We start from the raw sequence: 16,220 nt of genomic DNA on the forward strand, positions 1-16,220 counted from the left end.
ATGTCCCCTTCTCAGATCTATGTAAGGAAACCTGCCCCTTGAAAATTTAGATGTCAAATTGTCTTCTCTTTTTCTTGCCAGTTCTCCTTTTCCACACAGAGCAGAATGGAAGCACCTGTACAAGAGTCCATCGCTGGATCTCCCGCGCCTGCCAAGCTAGTTGCTCACACATATTTCTTGAAAGAATTCATTAATAGACGGCAATTTTGTATGTTTTTAAATATCCTCCCTTGGCAAAAGAAAAGGCTGCCCATTCGGTGTGGTTCATCATTTTTAGAAAGAAAGAAAAAAACATTTCCAAGTCCAGGACTCTTATAATGGATAAACTGGCCTCAGGTCCCCTACAACACAGTTGTTGTAAGGATAGCAGGAGGGGGAGGAAGAGAAGGACAGTGGCTGGGTGGCTGGCTGGGTGAGAGAACGGGTGGGCGCCCTCTGGGAAAGCGTACCCAAGGTGCTAAGTTGAGAGCACGGGTCCCTAGGCCGCCCATCTTGAAGGGTCACGGAGCGGACACTTCGGGGCCGAGGGGGCACGGCGGGCGGGCGGGCGGAAGTCCCCTCCTCTGTGTGTAAAGCAGCGCGACCCTCTGGGCTCGCACCCAAGGCGGGCACACGCGCGCCCAGACGCCGGGCCACGCTCCGCGGCGCCCCCTGCCGGCGCGCACGCTCAGGGGAACGCGCTCCCGGGCCGCCGCGGGGTTAGTGCGCGTGCGCGCAGGTGAGCGTCCCGCCCCGCCCCGCCTCCGGGCTGGGCCACCTGGCGGAGAAACTTGTGGGTTGTTGCCCTCGGGCTGAGCCGGGGCGGGAACGCGGAACCGAACCATGGAACGGACGTCGGGGAGCCGCGAGCCCCGGGCCCGGCCGAGAGAGCGGGACCCAGACCGGCACCCCCGCCCAGACCGAGACCGCCACCCCGACAGACAGCGGGACGGAGCCGCGGACCCGCGCAGGGAGAGAAGCGGGGGCGGGCGGAGGGACCGGGAACCCCGCCAGGACAGGCACAGGCCCGGAGACCATCGCGGCGGTGAACGAAGAGTTTGGGAGCAACCCCGCCAGAGTCGGACGCGGGACGGACCCCGGCGGCCCACCTGGGACGCGGCCCCGCCTCCCTGGCCCGCGCCTTGGGAAACCCCGGAGCCGCCGCCCCTGCGGAAGGAGGGCCTCGGACGTCGGGGGCCCGAAAGGTGAGGTGGGGCAGCGGGGGCCCTCGACCTCGGCCCGGAGGAATCCTGGGTCTGAGACCCGTCTGTGCTGTTCTGCGGTCCCGGCTGCTTGTCCTAGGAAGCGGGTTTAAAGGAAGCGCCATCCTTCCCTTCTGAGCTCTTGGAGGTGACCTGGAGGGAAGGAAGACCTTACAGTGCCCTCCCCTCACCACACCCCGCCCCCCGCCCCGTCTTGACCTGAACCCGATTAGCAAAGCAGAGACCTCTCCCTCCCCTCCCTCCCGTTAGCAGCGGCAGGGCCGGGGACCAGGTAAAGAGGAAGAGAGGACTTCAGGACAAGAAAGGGAAGGGGTGGGAAGGAGATTGGGTGGGTGGGGTTAACCAGAGGCTCCTCCCTGACCCCATCCACGTGGTCACAGGACTGCCCCTTGGGGCTTCAGACCCTTGTCTTGTGTTCCCAAACCAGCCCTCCTCAATGTCCTGTTCCCTGGAGGCCCGGTCCTAATAACGTCAGACCAATGAAAAGTTAATAGTTTACTTTGTAACCCCTTACAGGGGTATATGCATTTCAAAGCCAGACAGCTGGGAGAAGATACACTTTTAGCCAAAGAACTGAATGTACCTAAAACTCTGCGCAGAAAGGCAGAGATTTTTGTTTTTCCCCTTTGTCAGTGAGGTCTTTCTGGGCAGGCGCATTCAAATCCCATGATTGCTTCAGACCCCACCCTCCCAAATGAAGAAACTTTGCCACCCCTACCTTGTAGAACACAGTTCCCATAAAGCCTGTGGGATGAAAGCATCATGATGTTCTGCGAGACTTTATGAGCTGGGAGAGGGTAAACATGGAAGGAAGGAGAGACGGTGGTCCTAGACCCCACCCCCCCTCTAGGGAAGTGGTCTTTTTTCCATTGCGCATCCCATCCAACCCCACAAATATTACTGAATGCCCAGATTAGATGCCAGGCCAAGAAGGAGACAGGCAGGTGCTGGAGTGATGACTGCCTTCTGGTTTTTGCCCTCATTCCTAGGAGGAGTCCAGGCTCCCCTCTGCTATGGGACTTGGAGGCTTAATTAAGCCCAGTCCCTCACCTGGTTGTGTCCACACAGCGGGAAAGCTATTATCCTGAGTTTATGTTACATTATCTAGAACTAACTAGCCAAACTGTGACAGAGGGTGTGCCCAGTTACAGTCACAGGCACTGGCTATTGTTTCCCTGCCTAAAGCCACACTGCACTGCAACTGCTTGACCTGGGAGAATCCAGAGCTTCATGTTTAGGTTTCCTTCTAAACTGGTGTCCTGGTCCCCCTCCCCAACCCCCACTGCCAGCTCCAAAGCTAGTGAAGAGAATAGTTTTGCTTTTTCTGCTCACAGACAGTTGGTGGTTTAAAACCAAGAGCAATTTATTTCTGTCTCTCCTCCACATAACAAGCATGTATTTAATGGATGGGAGGTAGGGCCAGGGACTACAGAGATCTACCCATGGTGTCCACAGGACACTGACAATAAACAGGCCAATTTGCAGCACGTGTGACATGTGCTGCTTTGGGGGCTGGGAGACTGGGGGGACAGATACAGAGAGAACAGAGCTGGGGCGCTGATTGGGCTCTGGAATGTTTCCCAGAGGACATAACCTCAAAGCTGAGTTCTGGAGAAGGAGCAAGAGGCTGTCTCAAGCAGAGAAGTAGTTTCTGCAGTGACCTAGAGGCATGGGAACGCAGGTCATCTTTTGGGGTGGGGAGAGGGGCAGTTCACTGTGGCTGGGTCTGTGAACCTGAGGTTGTGAGTGAAGAGGGATGAGCAAGGGCCCTCCTGTGCTGTGCTTCAAGTTTGGACTTTATGGATTTCAAACCCAAAAAATAACGTGATGAGATCTATGTTCTGGAAGGATCCCTGGAGCCCAGCTACTAGAATGCAGCCCCCACCATTCACCACTGAATCTTGGACAAAACCCAGGATGTAGTGAATAAAGTGATGGGGAAGGGTGGGGGTGGAGGGTGAGGAGAAGGAACAGAATAGAATATGCCAGGGTTGGCACAGGAAGAGGGAGAGATGTGGAGATGTCCAGAGTTGTCTGTACCACCTATAGCCTAGAGAATTTTTGCTGATTCAGCTCCTTCCAAAGTAACAAGGGAAGGAAGAGAATGCCAGCATGGGCATCAGTCTTGTGAATGCAAACTAGTTTTGAAGAGGGCCTGGTCCTCGCTGAACTAGAAAGCTCCCCCGAGGTGGCTCCCAGCTACCTGTCAGATACCCCCTCCTCCCCACCCTCACCCGCTCCTCCCCCCTCCCCGGCATGCCAACAAGCCAGCATGGGAGGCGGGGCTCAGAGTTACTGGGATAAGTGATGTGCTTAATGGGCGGAATCAGGCCGAGTGTTTGGATGCCCTGTGCAGCCACTACACCAGAAAATCCTCTGGAGTATGAAATCTGTGGCACATTTTCTGTTCTGCGCATTCTTTAATGTCTGGGCCCAGCATGAGGTGTCCAGAGTTCTAATACTGAACAAGCTATTGAATGCGAAGCCCGCTAATGGCCACATATGTGTTTGGTTATAGTGAATCCACTTCAGGGAGATATCCGCTCTCGCCCCCCAGGCCTGGACTAGAGGAAGTGGAATATTACCAGTCGGAGGCTGAAGGGCTCCTGGAATGCCACAAGTGCAGATACCTGTGCACCGGGAGAGGTGAGCCACTTTGAAGGCAGTTCGACCATGTACTTACTGTTGCTGGTGGTTCTGGAAGGGGTTCCGAGCTGGTGAAGTAAAAATTCAAGCAGACTTCCCTTTTGGTTTCCTATAATTTTCGTTTTCATACCTGCACGAGGGTCACATTTTCTAAAGAAAGTTAGGAACGTGTGAAAGGTGCAGCTAGCTTTCCCGTGTTTCTCCTTGGCCAGGCCCAGGTGTGATGAGGTAACTGTGCTGGCAAGTTCCAGAGCCAGTTCTGAGTTGCTGGCTATCAGAGGGGGACTCTGTCGGAGGTGGGCTCGTCTGGCAAGGTGGGCCGAGTTAAAGAGGGAAGGTCACTGGAGATGGCAGTCAGGTTGAGCTTATGCCACAGGACAGGAGATCTGATGCCCAAACACACCATCATGGCTTTTAAATGTTGTTGACCGAGACCCACAGTAAGAAATAACGTTTTACATGAAGAACAAGTTCACGTGTGTGCATGCACGCACATGCGTCATGAAACAGTACCGTTACATACCAAGTGCACTGATCACTTCTGTTTCATTGAAAACAAAAAACTATACTTATTAGAATCCACAGTGTCAGCTGTGGATTCTAATAAGTATCATGTGTCAGCTCCAAGTGTGGTTTCCCAGAGTTCCCATCCTAGCACCAGGCCTGGCCTTGCCAACAATGAAGAAAATCTATTTTGTCAGGGTGAGCCCTTACGGCTCACACATGAATTGGTAAGAAATTTTCCTCGGCTGTCTGTGACTAAGCAGAGAAGACATCTCACCCTAAAGGGGAGAAATCGTGGAACTTATACCTGAAAAATGCCTCTTAGAATGATTACAATGAGATACCTTATTATAGGATTATGTAGAACTTTCATTGAAGAGCTCTAGGCAATCCGGGTACAAGAATCCTCATTCTAGTTTACATGTGTTGGCACACCTCATTGCTGTTAATTCTCTCAACAACTCCTGAGGCTCAGAGAGGTAGAGTAAGTTACACAGAGTCACATAGCCGTTAAGTGGAAGAGCTGGAATTGATAATTAGAGCCTGACTCTAAGGCCTGAGGTGGTTTACGTGCTTGACTTTCTTTTCTTGATGATATAAATAATAGGAATAAGCCAGAGGCTGTTTAGCTGGTATCTCTCTAGAGGTATTCTTCTGTGATTGGTTTATTGAGAGGAGGGGGCAGAGCTCAAGGCCCCTTTCTATTTGGCTTTGAGCCTAGAGGTTGGGTTTCTGAGTCAAGACAGTGAAAGGACGGCTCAGCAGTCAGTAGCTAACAAATGAGGGCTCCTAAGGGTCTCTGGACACTCAGGGACCCATATAAATACACAACGCTGTGTTGTGTTGAGAGCAACAGCCGTTAAACACCAGGAAGTTGTCTCAAGCAGGAAATGCACGCCTGGGTAAAGATCATCTGAAGATTTTCAGCTTCATCTTAGATCTTTTGTGATTTCTTTTCCTCATCAGTGAAATCATGTCCTCCTCCAGCAAACTGACAAAAATGGGAGGCAGCTGTGGCTCTCTCTAACTTCATAGGGAGACCCTGAGGTTTGGGCTGAGTCACCCTTAGGAAGTTCAGTGGAACACTGACAAAAAGAGATAAGCCCCAAATTCCCAGTTATGGGCAAGACTCCTTAGCTACTAAAATCTTTAAAGGCTGAGGATAAAGATCAGATAAAAAGCAAGTACAGATGTCACGTGCGTATGAGATCATTAGGAATCCTGTGCATGTATAGGTTTTGCTGTAGGTTTATTATCTGGAGGGACTGGTGAGGAGTTACAAGTCACCTGGGAAGGAGGTACATGGCCTGCTCCCCTCCTGGCTCCCTCCAGTTGGCATTTGGAGCAGCTTCTCCTTTCCCTTTTGTCCTTTTCCTCTTGCTTTAGCCCCTTGGTGCTCAAATCATGATGGAGAAGATTGTAAAAGGAGAGCTAGTCCAGTGTAACAAGGAAATTGTACCAAAAAAAAAAAAAAAAAAACAGGTAATGTTTGCATTCAGCTGGTAGCCTTACTTGCAAACCATCCTTAAAAATTTAATTTCATTCTCTCTCCAAATGTTATAATTTCTGTGGTCAGTGGTGCTGTCTCTCACTCAGAGCCCGGAGGTTTAGGTTTTGAGATGGCATCCCACTGCCAGTGGCACTGACTTGTGACCACGCTGAAAAGGTTCAGGGGGACAGTAGTGGGGGTTTTGCCCCCCAACTTGCATTCTTCATCCCCCTTTTACATATGCTTATTTAATACCCTAGCCCAGTGCTATGGGACTGAGCCTATGTCAAGATTTCAAACCATGGTTAACTTTAAGAGTGTTAACTCATTAATAGATCTGAAGGATTCAGCCAGAAGCAGAGGAAGGAATGACCTACAATGAATTACTGCTTCTTAGGGGAGGGAGAGGTACCGACTCCATGAGCCAGATCCCTTCAAGGGGCGAGTAAAGGCCTAGAGAGGCTCAGGGCATTTATTTTTAAAAACACATGTCCCCAGACATCTCCCCCAGCCTTGGTGATTGTTTTCTGGTTCTATTTAAAGTTACAGCAGGAATAAGGAGCTCGTGGGGGCTCTGTCCTCCCCAAACTCTATTAAGAAATACATAGCATATATCTGTTCCCATATGGCAAAACATTGGGAAAAGCCTTAATGTCCTTCACATTGAAATTATTTAAATTCATTGTGGCATTACACACCCTTTAAAAATATGAAGTAGATGTATATTTGCTGTAGTAGAAAAACTTCATACTATATTAAGTGAAAAAATAGGTTATATAGTAGCAGAGAGAACAGAACCCTGTTCTTAAAAGCAAATAAACAACAAAAATTATGCACGTGGCAGAAAAGTCCAGAAGAAAAAATGAAGATAACAGTGGTTTATCCAGTTTTTATTGATTGGACTTTAGATAATTTTTACATTATATGTTTCTGTTTTATCTAGATTTTTTTTTTTAACCATCAGTCTGTTACTTTTTACAATTAAGGAAAATAATGCCGTTTGTGTTTTGAGGGGGAGGAAATTGCAGAGTGTAAAGATAATACTTGAGAGTGCACAGTTTCAATGAGCAAATGTGCAGGTGTAACTCACCTTCATACTTAGACCACCTGAACTCAGGACCAAAATCTGGTTCTCTAAAAGCCAGGGAACAAAAAAAATAAAAAATAATAAAAAATAAAAAAATAAAAGCTAGGGAGATGCGACGGCCTGATCCCACAGTCAGCTGACCCAGTAGAACCACGCCATCACGTACAACTCCCAGCTCAGAGGCACCCAGCTTTTATATTATGCTGAGAAAAAGAAGCCACACACAAAAGCGTACATAACTGTATGATTCTATTTGCATGAAATTCAACCCTAGTTCCTAATGGCAGAGAGCAGATCAGTGGTGGCCTGAGGAGGAAGGTGAGGGGTTGACCACAGAGGGTGACTAGGGAGCTTTCCAGGGGCTGGAGGGTGAAAATGGTCTGTATCTTGATTATGATTACGTGGCACACACATTTGTCAAAACTTACTAAGCTGTGTGCTTAACGCGGGTCATTTTGTTGTGTATAAGTTATATCCACAATAAAGCTGACTGTAAGGAAAGCATCCAGCTTTGGTGGGAGAGCTGGGGCTCTTTCATTGCCAAGGGTCCTGAAAAAACCCAGCCCTGGGAAAATGTCACAGCCCAGATTTGCTCTTTAGGGAAACTGAAAGAAAACAAAATTAAACTTTAAAACATGCTTACTGAATTAACGTCTAAGAACAGTAAAACCAATTATGTTTCTTTAATTCAGTAAGCCTTATAGGTTTATTAACTCAATCTTTGCTATCTCTAATGCATGTGAACCATGGTTAACATTTTGATGGATAACTTCCATACCTTTTTCCTAACGTCATTATATTTTTTAAGTGCTATGTTATAATCTTCAAACTTGGAGAAGTTTCCTCTTTCAAACTGAAGATGGGCACAAAACATATCCAAAGAGGATATAACTATTTTTCCGTCTTTTGGGCAGGGAAGGGCTAGGGTGGAGAATGTTCTCACCTTCCATAAAGGACACCTTTCTTTCTGCTCACTGGCCTGGTTCCTGGCCCCATCATCTTGCAGCCCACATGGGGCAGGCTGCTTCGCTCTTTTGAGAGTTACCCTTTTTGGCCCAAAGTACCTCCAACATCATTTCTGGAGACCGCAGTTCCCTGCTACCATCTGATGCTACTCATTCACCTTTGGCTGCTCAGGCATTACATGGAGCAGAAAAAAAGAGCTGCCACGGGGAAGATAAGCCTCAAGGTGGAAGTCTTCAAGTGCAAATAGCATCTCTCAAAATGGTAACACGCCCTTCTTTTGCAGCCTGCTGCCAAATGCTGGAGGTTCTCCTGAACTTGCTGATCCTGGCCTGCAGCTCTGTGTCTTACAGTTCCACAGGGGGCTACACGGGCATCACCAGCCTGGGGGGCATTTACTACTACCAGTATGGAGGGGCTTCCAGTGGTTTCAATGGTGCTGATGGGGAGAAAGCACAGCAGTTGGACGTCCAGTTCTACCAGCTAAAGCTGCCCACGGTCACCGTGGCAATGGCCTGCAGTGGAGCCCTCATGGCCTTCTGCTGCCTCCTCATCGCCATGGGCATCCTGAGGGTCCCGTGGCATTGTCCCCTGTGGCTGGTGATTGAAGGCTTGTTGGACATGCTCATTGCCGGGGCGTACATCCCAGCCTTGTACTTCTACTTCCACAACCTCTCGGCGGCTTATGCCTCTCCCGTGTGTAAGGAGAGGGAGGCGCTGTACCAGAGCAAAGGATACAGTGGCTTCAGCTGCAGTTTCCATGGGGGAGACATAGGCGCTGGCATCTTCGCTGCCCTGGGCATTGGGGTCTTTGCCTTGGGGGCTGTGCTGGCCATCAGGGGTTACCGAAAGGTCAGGAAACTGAAAGAGAAGCCTGCGGAAATGTTGGAGTTTTAGGCTTTTTAAAATGTTCCGAAAAACCTGAGTGATGGAAGTTACTCTGGAACTGCTGTCTTCCGTGGAATTACTGTCTTTCTACTTTGTTGTAGAACTTGCCAACCCTTGGAAAGTAACAGGCCAATTTTGGACCAGCACTGCCTGATATAATAAGCCCTGGTCCTGGAGCCCTCTGTTGGTGAGGGACTAACGAAAATTACTTTAAAAAACAAAACCAAAACAACAGCAGCAACAACAAAAACAACCAAAACTAGAGCCCAAGACCCACAAGAAAAAGGCATGTGCTGCAGCAAAATGTACTCCTTGATTGAATAAAGGGAGATAACCAAGTGAATTTGAAGAAGCTTATCCTCAAAGTTCACGAAAAGCCACACAGATGTGAAAAAACATGTCAGTCTAAGTTCTCTAAATACAGCTGTCTTAAGCAGGTTAGCCTTGAATTTTTTCCTCACTGAACTGTAGGTCCTTCACTTCCTTAATGCTCTGGATGGTAGGATGGTGGTGGTGGGGGGGGGATGCTGGAGAAACTACTCCTGTGAGATTTAAGTTGGAGGGAGACGTGGGCTGAGGAAAGAGGACTCAGATTAATTCACTGGGTTGCAAAGGAGGTATCCTAACAAGCCCCTTACAATGGCCTTGAAAGCTCAATAAGTGTTTTGTACCTCTTGTAAATGTACCATTGTACAGTGAATTCAACCCGACATCTGGAATTCAGGATCCATCCAAAATTAAAGAATGTAAAATCTTTCCCAGCAGAATAATGCTGCTCTTAGCCAGACAACTTCATGGGTTCTTACTGCATGTTAAATTAGGACTTATGGCCCAGTATAATACATTCTTGGTACAAGTGAATATGTTCTTTGCTTTATGTGAATCCAATAAAAATCCAAAGAAAAATTTTAATTTGGAGGTGATGGTTCTCTTTACAATACATGTATAATATTATTTCCTTACTTATCACATTTAAAAGGTGAGTTCCATTTGGGTTTACTAAAGGAAATACATATATTTGCTTCTATGTGATTAGAAAACTTCTTGAAGAATATATTAAAAAGTATTAACAGTATTTGCTTCTGGAGAGGAGATTTAAATTTTTTTTTTCCATTTTATGTAAGACGACTGCATATGTATTAGTTTAATTTTAGAAAAATTTTTAAAAATTTGATTTGCTTTCCTCAGTTTGTTTTTACATTTGCAGTGAAAAGGCAGATAATAGACGTATAGTTAAGCAGAGTGTTAAATAATCAGCCACAAAAGCAACCTCACCCAAAAAGGTGCTATTTGACAACAAAAATCTCCTGTCTGTTTCAGTTTCGACTTCCCTCTACAGTTTATCCCTCCGTAGCGATAGACTGCTAGCTCTCGTAGGCCACTCTTTTCTTTTCTCCTGATGTCTTTGAATCTTTCTGCACTAACAGCATGCTTGGAAATACCTGAACCTTTTTGATGTTTTCAGCCAAGCCAGGTCAGGCCTGGCTGGTTCTCTGATAATATGCAGTGGCCATATTTCTTCATCATTGGACCTGGCAACAGACCATTATTCCTCTTGACTGTTGCAGTCAATGGAGTGGGTGACAAGATCTAGGTATATTACATTTCAGCCTGGCAGATGTGCTGCACGGATTATGACTCTGCTGTTTTGGCAGAATCTGTCCCAGAAGGAAACGTTCAGGTTGCCCACATCTCGTAGTAGCACAGTATTCCTGCTTTCCTCAGGCAGTGAGAGGTTAACTGCATGTAGAAAGAAAACCAAGGGAGAGAAAGGTGTTGGGTGGGGGAGATAGCTACTCCCCATGAATGAGAAATGAATTAGAATTAGTCTGGGTCAATTCGCTTGCCCTGCTGTAGGGAGAGAGTAGCCAGTAGCTTATGGTGCCTGGGAGGAGAGTGGGCAGTTCTGATCTGGTGTTATTTTCAGATTTAAATTAGAGGAATGTAGCTTCCCAACTGTCAGAGCCCTTAACAGCTGTGTCCTATGGACCTCCTAGGAATTTGTGTGGGCCCAGCAGGAGATGGAATCAGCAAGCCCAGTAGCTGTTGCCTAAGCATGTTAGACATACTGGTCTTTCGCTGTCCAGTGTATAAACGTGGGCACCCCTTGTGTATTAGATGTTTTTCCTGATTTCTGGGAAACCCTGCTTTTCATGTATTTGTCCCTTTTCTTCTTCTTTTTTTTTAATTGGCTGTGTCGGGTCTTAATTGTGACACGCGGACTTCTTAGTTACGGCATGCATGCGGTATCTAGTTCCCCGACCAGGGATCGAACCCAGGCCCCTGCATTGGGAGTGCTGAGTCTTAACCACTGGGCCACCAGGGAAGTCCCTGTCCCTTTTCTTCTTAAATCTCTTACTAATCTCCTTCCATTTTATAAATGTTACTGGGTAGCATCACCATCCACTTGTATAACATTTTATGATTTTCCAGGTATTTTCATGTACTTGCTTTCAATTGGGCCTCACCCCAGCCCTATGGGATAAGACAGGTAGGCATTACCTTCATTTGTCAGACGAAGTGTCGGAGGCTTAGAGTCAATGACTTGGGCACAGTCACAAGGCAGTAAAGAGTGGGGATGTGAGCCTGGCATTCCCACTCTAATTCGTATGCTTTTTTCTTCGTTCTCCTCTCTGACCGCTGAGGGAACAACAGGAGACCTACTCCCAGGAATACACCTAACGAGAGGCTAGGGCCCCTGTCAGTGAGAAGTGAAAGGTGTGTTTGGACAAGATGACATTCACCTCCATTCACCTGTTGGCTTCCGCTGCCTCATGGCATTTGTGGGCTCCTTAAACTTGTAAGAACCACCCCCCTCACCCCCCACCCCCACACACACAAGTAAACAGGCCAAGTATCCAGCAGTAGGATCCTGGATGAATAGACTGGTCCACCCACACAGCAGGGTTGGAGGCCACGTAGCAGAGCATGGGGACGCTGTAGGAGCTGACCTGAAAACATCTCTAGGAGGAGTGAAGCACGATGCAGAGCAGTGCGTGTGGTATGCTCTCTGCGACACAAGCAGGGAAAGGGGGATGGAATTCGGATTTGAGTGCCTTTATTTGCATAAAGGAACAATGGAAAGTTATACTGGAGAACAGTGAAAGTGGTTGGGGTTAGAGAACAGGGTGGACAGGAACACTTCTCAGTTTATACCCTTTTATGTCATTTTGACATTTTTTTAACTTTAAAATTTGAAATAACTGTAGGTTCACAAAACATTGCTAATATAGTACAGAGATCCTGTGTACGCTTAACCCAGTTTTTCCCAATGGTGACTATAGTATAAAGTCACAACCAGGAAATTGATGATCTCCAGAGCTTATTTAGATTTTACCAGTTTGACATGCACTCATGTCTGAGTGTAGGTCTATGCGGTTTTATCACGTGTAGATTCGTGTGACCACAGCCACAATCAGCTACAGAACTGTTCCATCAGCGGGCTTCCCTAGTGCTCCCCCCTTATAATCACACCCATTTCCCACCCCTGACTCATTCCATCACCCGACAACCATGGATCTGTTCTCATTTTGAGACTTTCATAAATGGAATCATACAGTACGTAACCTTTTGAGACTGGCTTTTTTCACCCATCATGAATCCCTTGAGATCCACCTGAGTTGTTCCCAGTATCAACTGCTCGTTCCTTTTCATTGCTGAGTAGAGTTTCCCCTGGGGATGGCTGTCCCAAATTTTTGAACCATTCGCCCATTGGAGGGCATTAGGATTTACTGTGATATCTGTATACATGTTTTTGTGTAGACCTAAGTTTCCACTTCTTTAGGATGAATGCTCAGGGGTGCAGTTGCAAGGTCACACGGTAAGTGTATGTTTGGTTTTTAAAATAACTGCCCAAATTTTTCCCACAGTGGCATTTTGATTTTTCAAACATGAGTATTACAAACCAAACACCAAGGATGTTAATGTTGAACCTGACCCTGCCCTCACAGTCAGGTCACCAGTGGTATTTCTCTTGTCTGACCTAGGGAGCTTTCCTGGGTGAGTGATGTCCGTGTTAAATCCCCAATCTCTCTCCTCCTAGGTGTGATACAGATAGTGGAGGTGATATTGAATGGGATGGTTCTCATGTGTATCGTGGCCTCCTACTTTGTCCTTGCTGGATTCAGCGCCAGTTTTGCCAGCGGTGGCGGCTTTGGGAACAGCTATTACTCACCATTTGAGGGCACCGAGCTGGAGCAGGTTCGGCAGCTGGACCAGCAATACACGATCCTCCGGGCACCCCTGATATACGGTGGAGTGGCTGTTTCCCTGGGGCTGGGTGTCCTCACCTTGGGTGTTTTACTCCAAGGAGCCAAGAGTCTAAAACTGCTGGGGAAGTGGCTCCTCCTGGAGGCCGCCTTCAGCCTCCTCGCGGCAGCAGGCTACTGCGTAGGCATCGGCATTTACCTCCACTCGGCCTTGCAGATCAATGCCACAGACACTTGCAGGACAAGAGAGAGGGTCTATGCCCGCAAGGGTCTCACCTGGATGAACTGCCAGCTGGCAGGCACTGATGGAGCAGCAGCCACCTTTGCTTGTCTTCTGGTGGTGATGTATGGCGCCAGTGTGGTGCTGGCCCTGCGGAGCTACCGAGAACAGAAGCACGACAAGGACAGCCATGAACAGCACAGAGATTACAGTGATGCACCAGAATACCTGTGGTCTGGAACACTGAGATCCACTGGAACCTAAAGGTCAACCCACCTCCCTTGTTTCTCTCAAAAAGATGGGTCCGTTAAAATCGCACATTACACAAGTGGGGTTTTCCCATACTTGATTTTATAAATGCTCCCTTTGGAACCAATGCAAAGCTAGATGACCATCCCAGTTTTCTATCAATGTCTTTGTTGGCTGAGAGCTATTAAAAAAAAATACCTCCACCTTTGCTACAAAGAGCAACACTGGAAGTTTGCATGTAGGCTTATGGTTTGGCTCTCTTACCAAATGGTAAGGTAATAATACTAGCTGAGTAGTCAGAGAAATTCTAAAAGACGAGAACAACACATCAGGGGCAGCAGGCCCAGTGTTACAGTGGAAATAGCTTGCCTGGCCGAACTAAAGTCACTAAGAAAAACATGCCATCTCCCCCTGTATTTGATCCCAGGGAAATGATTTTAAAGCATTTGTATGATTAGCTTCCAAACGAGTAATTACATTGGGACTCTCCTGGAAGAAAACTCTCCTGCCCATTTGACAGTGTACCGTGACCACATGGGTCCCAGAGGCTGGATCCCTGATACCTGAAGACAGGTGCTTCTAGCATGCATGTTCCTCCTTGGGATTCCTGGGGTAGGGCTCAGAGAAAATGCTTTTTGGAAAACTTTGAAAAACTTTCCAAGCTATTTTCTTTTTTGTTTCAAGTCATTTGATTCGAATTCACTTTCCTGAAATATCTTATAATTTCCTGAAATAAGAGGCCTCCAAATTGTGAGAAATAAGATCCATGTTCTTAAGTGTGCAAAGATAAAGCAGTTGGTTTTACTAGAGTATATAGGCATTTTGGAGGCTTCTTTATTTCTGCGTCCCTTCCAGTGCCCTATAGAGTAGGCCTTCAAAGGTCGATTGTAATCTCTCCTGATCCTGAATTGTTTCCATAATGTAACAGATCATTAACACTGAATCTCAAAAATAAAGTGCTCTCAATAATTTTAATCTAAAGTTTTATAGCTGTTCTTATACTTTACAACTAGTCTCAGATATTCATGTCAGATGCAACTAGAAATATACATGTTCTTATTATAAAGGGTAGGTGTTTCTAGTTGCCATCTTTTTTCATATTGCTTTATTTTCATTAAAAATGAGATTAAACTATTAATTTCAAGCCAAATTTTTAGTACCTAACAACAGCAATTTTGACATAAATCTCAGACTGTCCATACAGCTAGTAGGAAATCAGCAAACGTAAGCCTGTTCCAACATATGCCAAAAAGACTGTTACAAAAATTAAGTCAGTGTCATTTTCTTCTGGCATGTGTTGGCCATTTTTACTCCTGCATGTTTGCTGACTCTCCTCCCTGGAATATATTTCCTTTCCTCTCTCATCTTAAATCCTTCCCATTGCTAGTTCTTATAGAACCCATCCAAGGTGAAGGATGAAAACCTCATACAGAAATGGGAAAATATCTGGATTATACTTTTACAAAAAGTAAAGCTTGGAGGAAAACAATCAGCTAGAAGTCTACATTTCTAGCTTAAAATGCAAACACCTGTGACACACAAAGCTGCTTCCACTTCCCCACCTCAGCCTGACGCAGTGGCTGGAGCTCCGGCACAGTTTTCACTGAGTGGTAAGACAAGTTTAACAGCAGCAAAAATCAAACAATCCATTTCCCACCTGAACCCCCCAAAAAAACTTCCCAACACACACTATTCTCCCACTGGGACTTATTCCCTGAAACATACCCTGAATAGATCTTTGCCATACCTGGGTCCAGGGCTTGGGAAAATGACTTCGGCCTCTGTGAGCCCAGTGTGGTAACCAGGCCAGGCTACAGGACTGCTCCCAGATTCAGCTCCTCTCAATCACTGTAGTAACATTCAAAATGCCTTTGCAAAACTCGCCTTACTTACTACCACTTGGCAGGTAGGCAGGTCAAGATTTCTTACATTTTACAAGTAAGACAAAGATTCAAGAAGCCTAAATGGCTCACCCAGCGGTTGACATTTCGTCGACTGCTCCCCGTGCCAGGTCCAGCACTGAGCTAAGGAAGCATTTTTTGGCATCAGCTCATTTTAGCTCACAGCTGATGAGAGAGAGACTATTATCTCCATTTAACAATCAAGAAAAAACAGCTGAACCTTGGAGAGGTGAACTTGCCTGAAGTCAAATCTTTTTAAGCAGCAGAGGCAAAACTCAGACCCAGTGAATCATACATTGGAACATGTTCTGAGTGACTAATGTACTCTTGGGGTGTGTGATATACCGGGGAAATAGCATCACACGAAGGAGAGGACACATCCAGAGGATTCACTTCTGCCACCCTGGAACAGGCAGCCATGTGTGTCATGGAACCAAGGTATGAAAGTAAATGGTGGCATTGAGCCCAGCACATTGGAGGTGCTAGGGGAACAGTTGGTGAACCAAGTTTTCAAAATTTCATTCTGCTAAATGAGGAAACCTGCAAAATGATTTCAGCTGGGTCTCTATTTGGAGTGAGAGGTGGCCAATCTTGCTTCGAGGGCCAGAGACTATGGGAGATAAGCAATGGGGAGAGAGGAGGAGAACACTTGTAGAGACTTACCTAGATTAGAGGCACGTGAGCTGAAACCCACCACCATCTTAAACTCTAACACCAAATTAGACACAAACTCGAACACAACACTAGGATAGACATGATGGCCAGATTGCCCACGTAGTTCCTCTGTAACATTGGTAGCTCTATGGTTTGTTTAAGAGGAGCTGTAGGTTATTTACAAGTTGAGTACCCTCTCGTCAGCTAAT

General features: G+C 46.8%; 1 protein-coding gene across 3 annotated transcripts; it reads left to right on the forward strand.

Annotated features, from left to right (window-relative positions):
• Nucleotides 1-742: 742 nt before the first annotated feature.
• MARVELD3 (MARVEL domain containing 3) lies at nucleotides 743-14,490 on the forward strand. Of its 3 annotated transcripts, none has more exons than XM_057711450.1 (3): nucleotides 743-1,184; nucleotides 3,721-3,848; nucleotides 12,822-14,490. In XM_057711450.1, the coding sequence occupies exons 1-3, from the start codon at nucleotides 823-825 to the stop codon at nucleotides 13,469-13,471; spliced, it is 1,140 nt and encodes a 379-aa protein (XP_057567433.1). In that variant the 5' UTR covers nucleotides 743-822; the 3' UTR covers nucleotides 13,472-14,490. The 3 variants fall into 3 exon arrangements, with proteins under 3 accessions (XP_057567433.1, XP_057567436.1, XP_057567435.1); XM_057711453.1 differs by having other exon boundaries at nucleotides 3,760-3,848; XM_057711452.1 differs by lacking the exon at nucleotides 12,822-14,490 and adding an exon at nucleotides 8,178-9,673.
• Nucleotides 14,491-16,220: the final 1,730 nt, after the last annotated feature.

Source organism: Hippopotamus amphibius, chromosome 16, assembly GCF_030028045.1.
Source record: "Hippopotamus amphibius kiboko isolate mHipAmp2 chromosome 16, mHipAmp2.hap2, whole genome shotgun sequence".
Lineage (NCBI taxonomy): Eukaryota > Metazoa > Chordata > Mammalia > Artiodactyla > Hippopotamidae > Hippopotamus > Hippopotamus amphibius.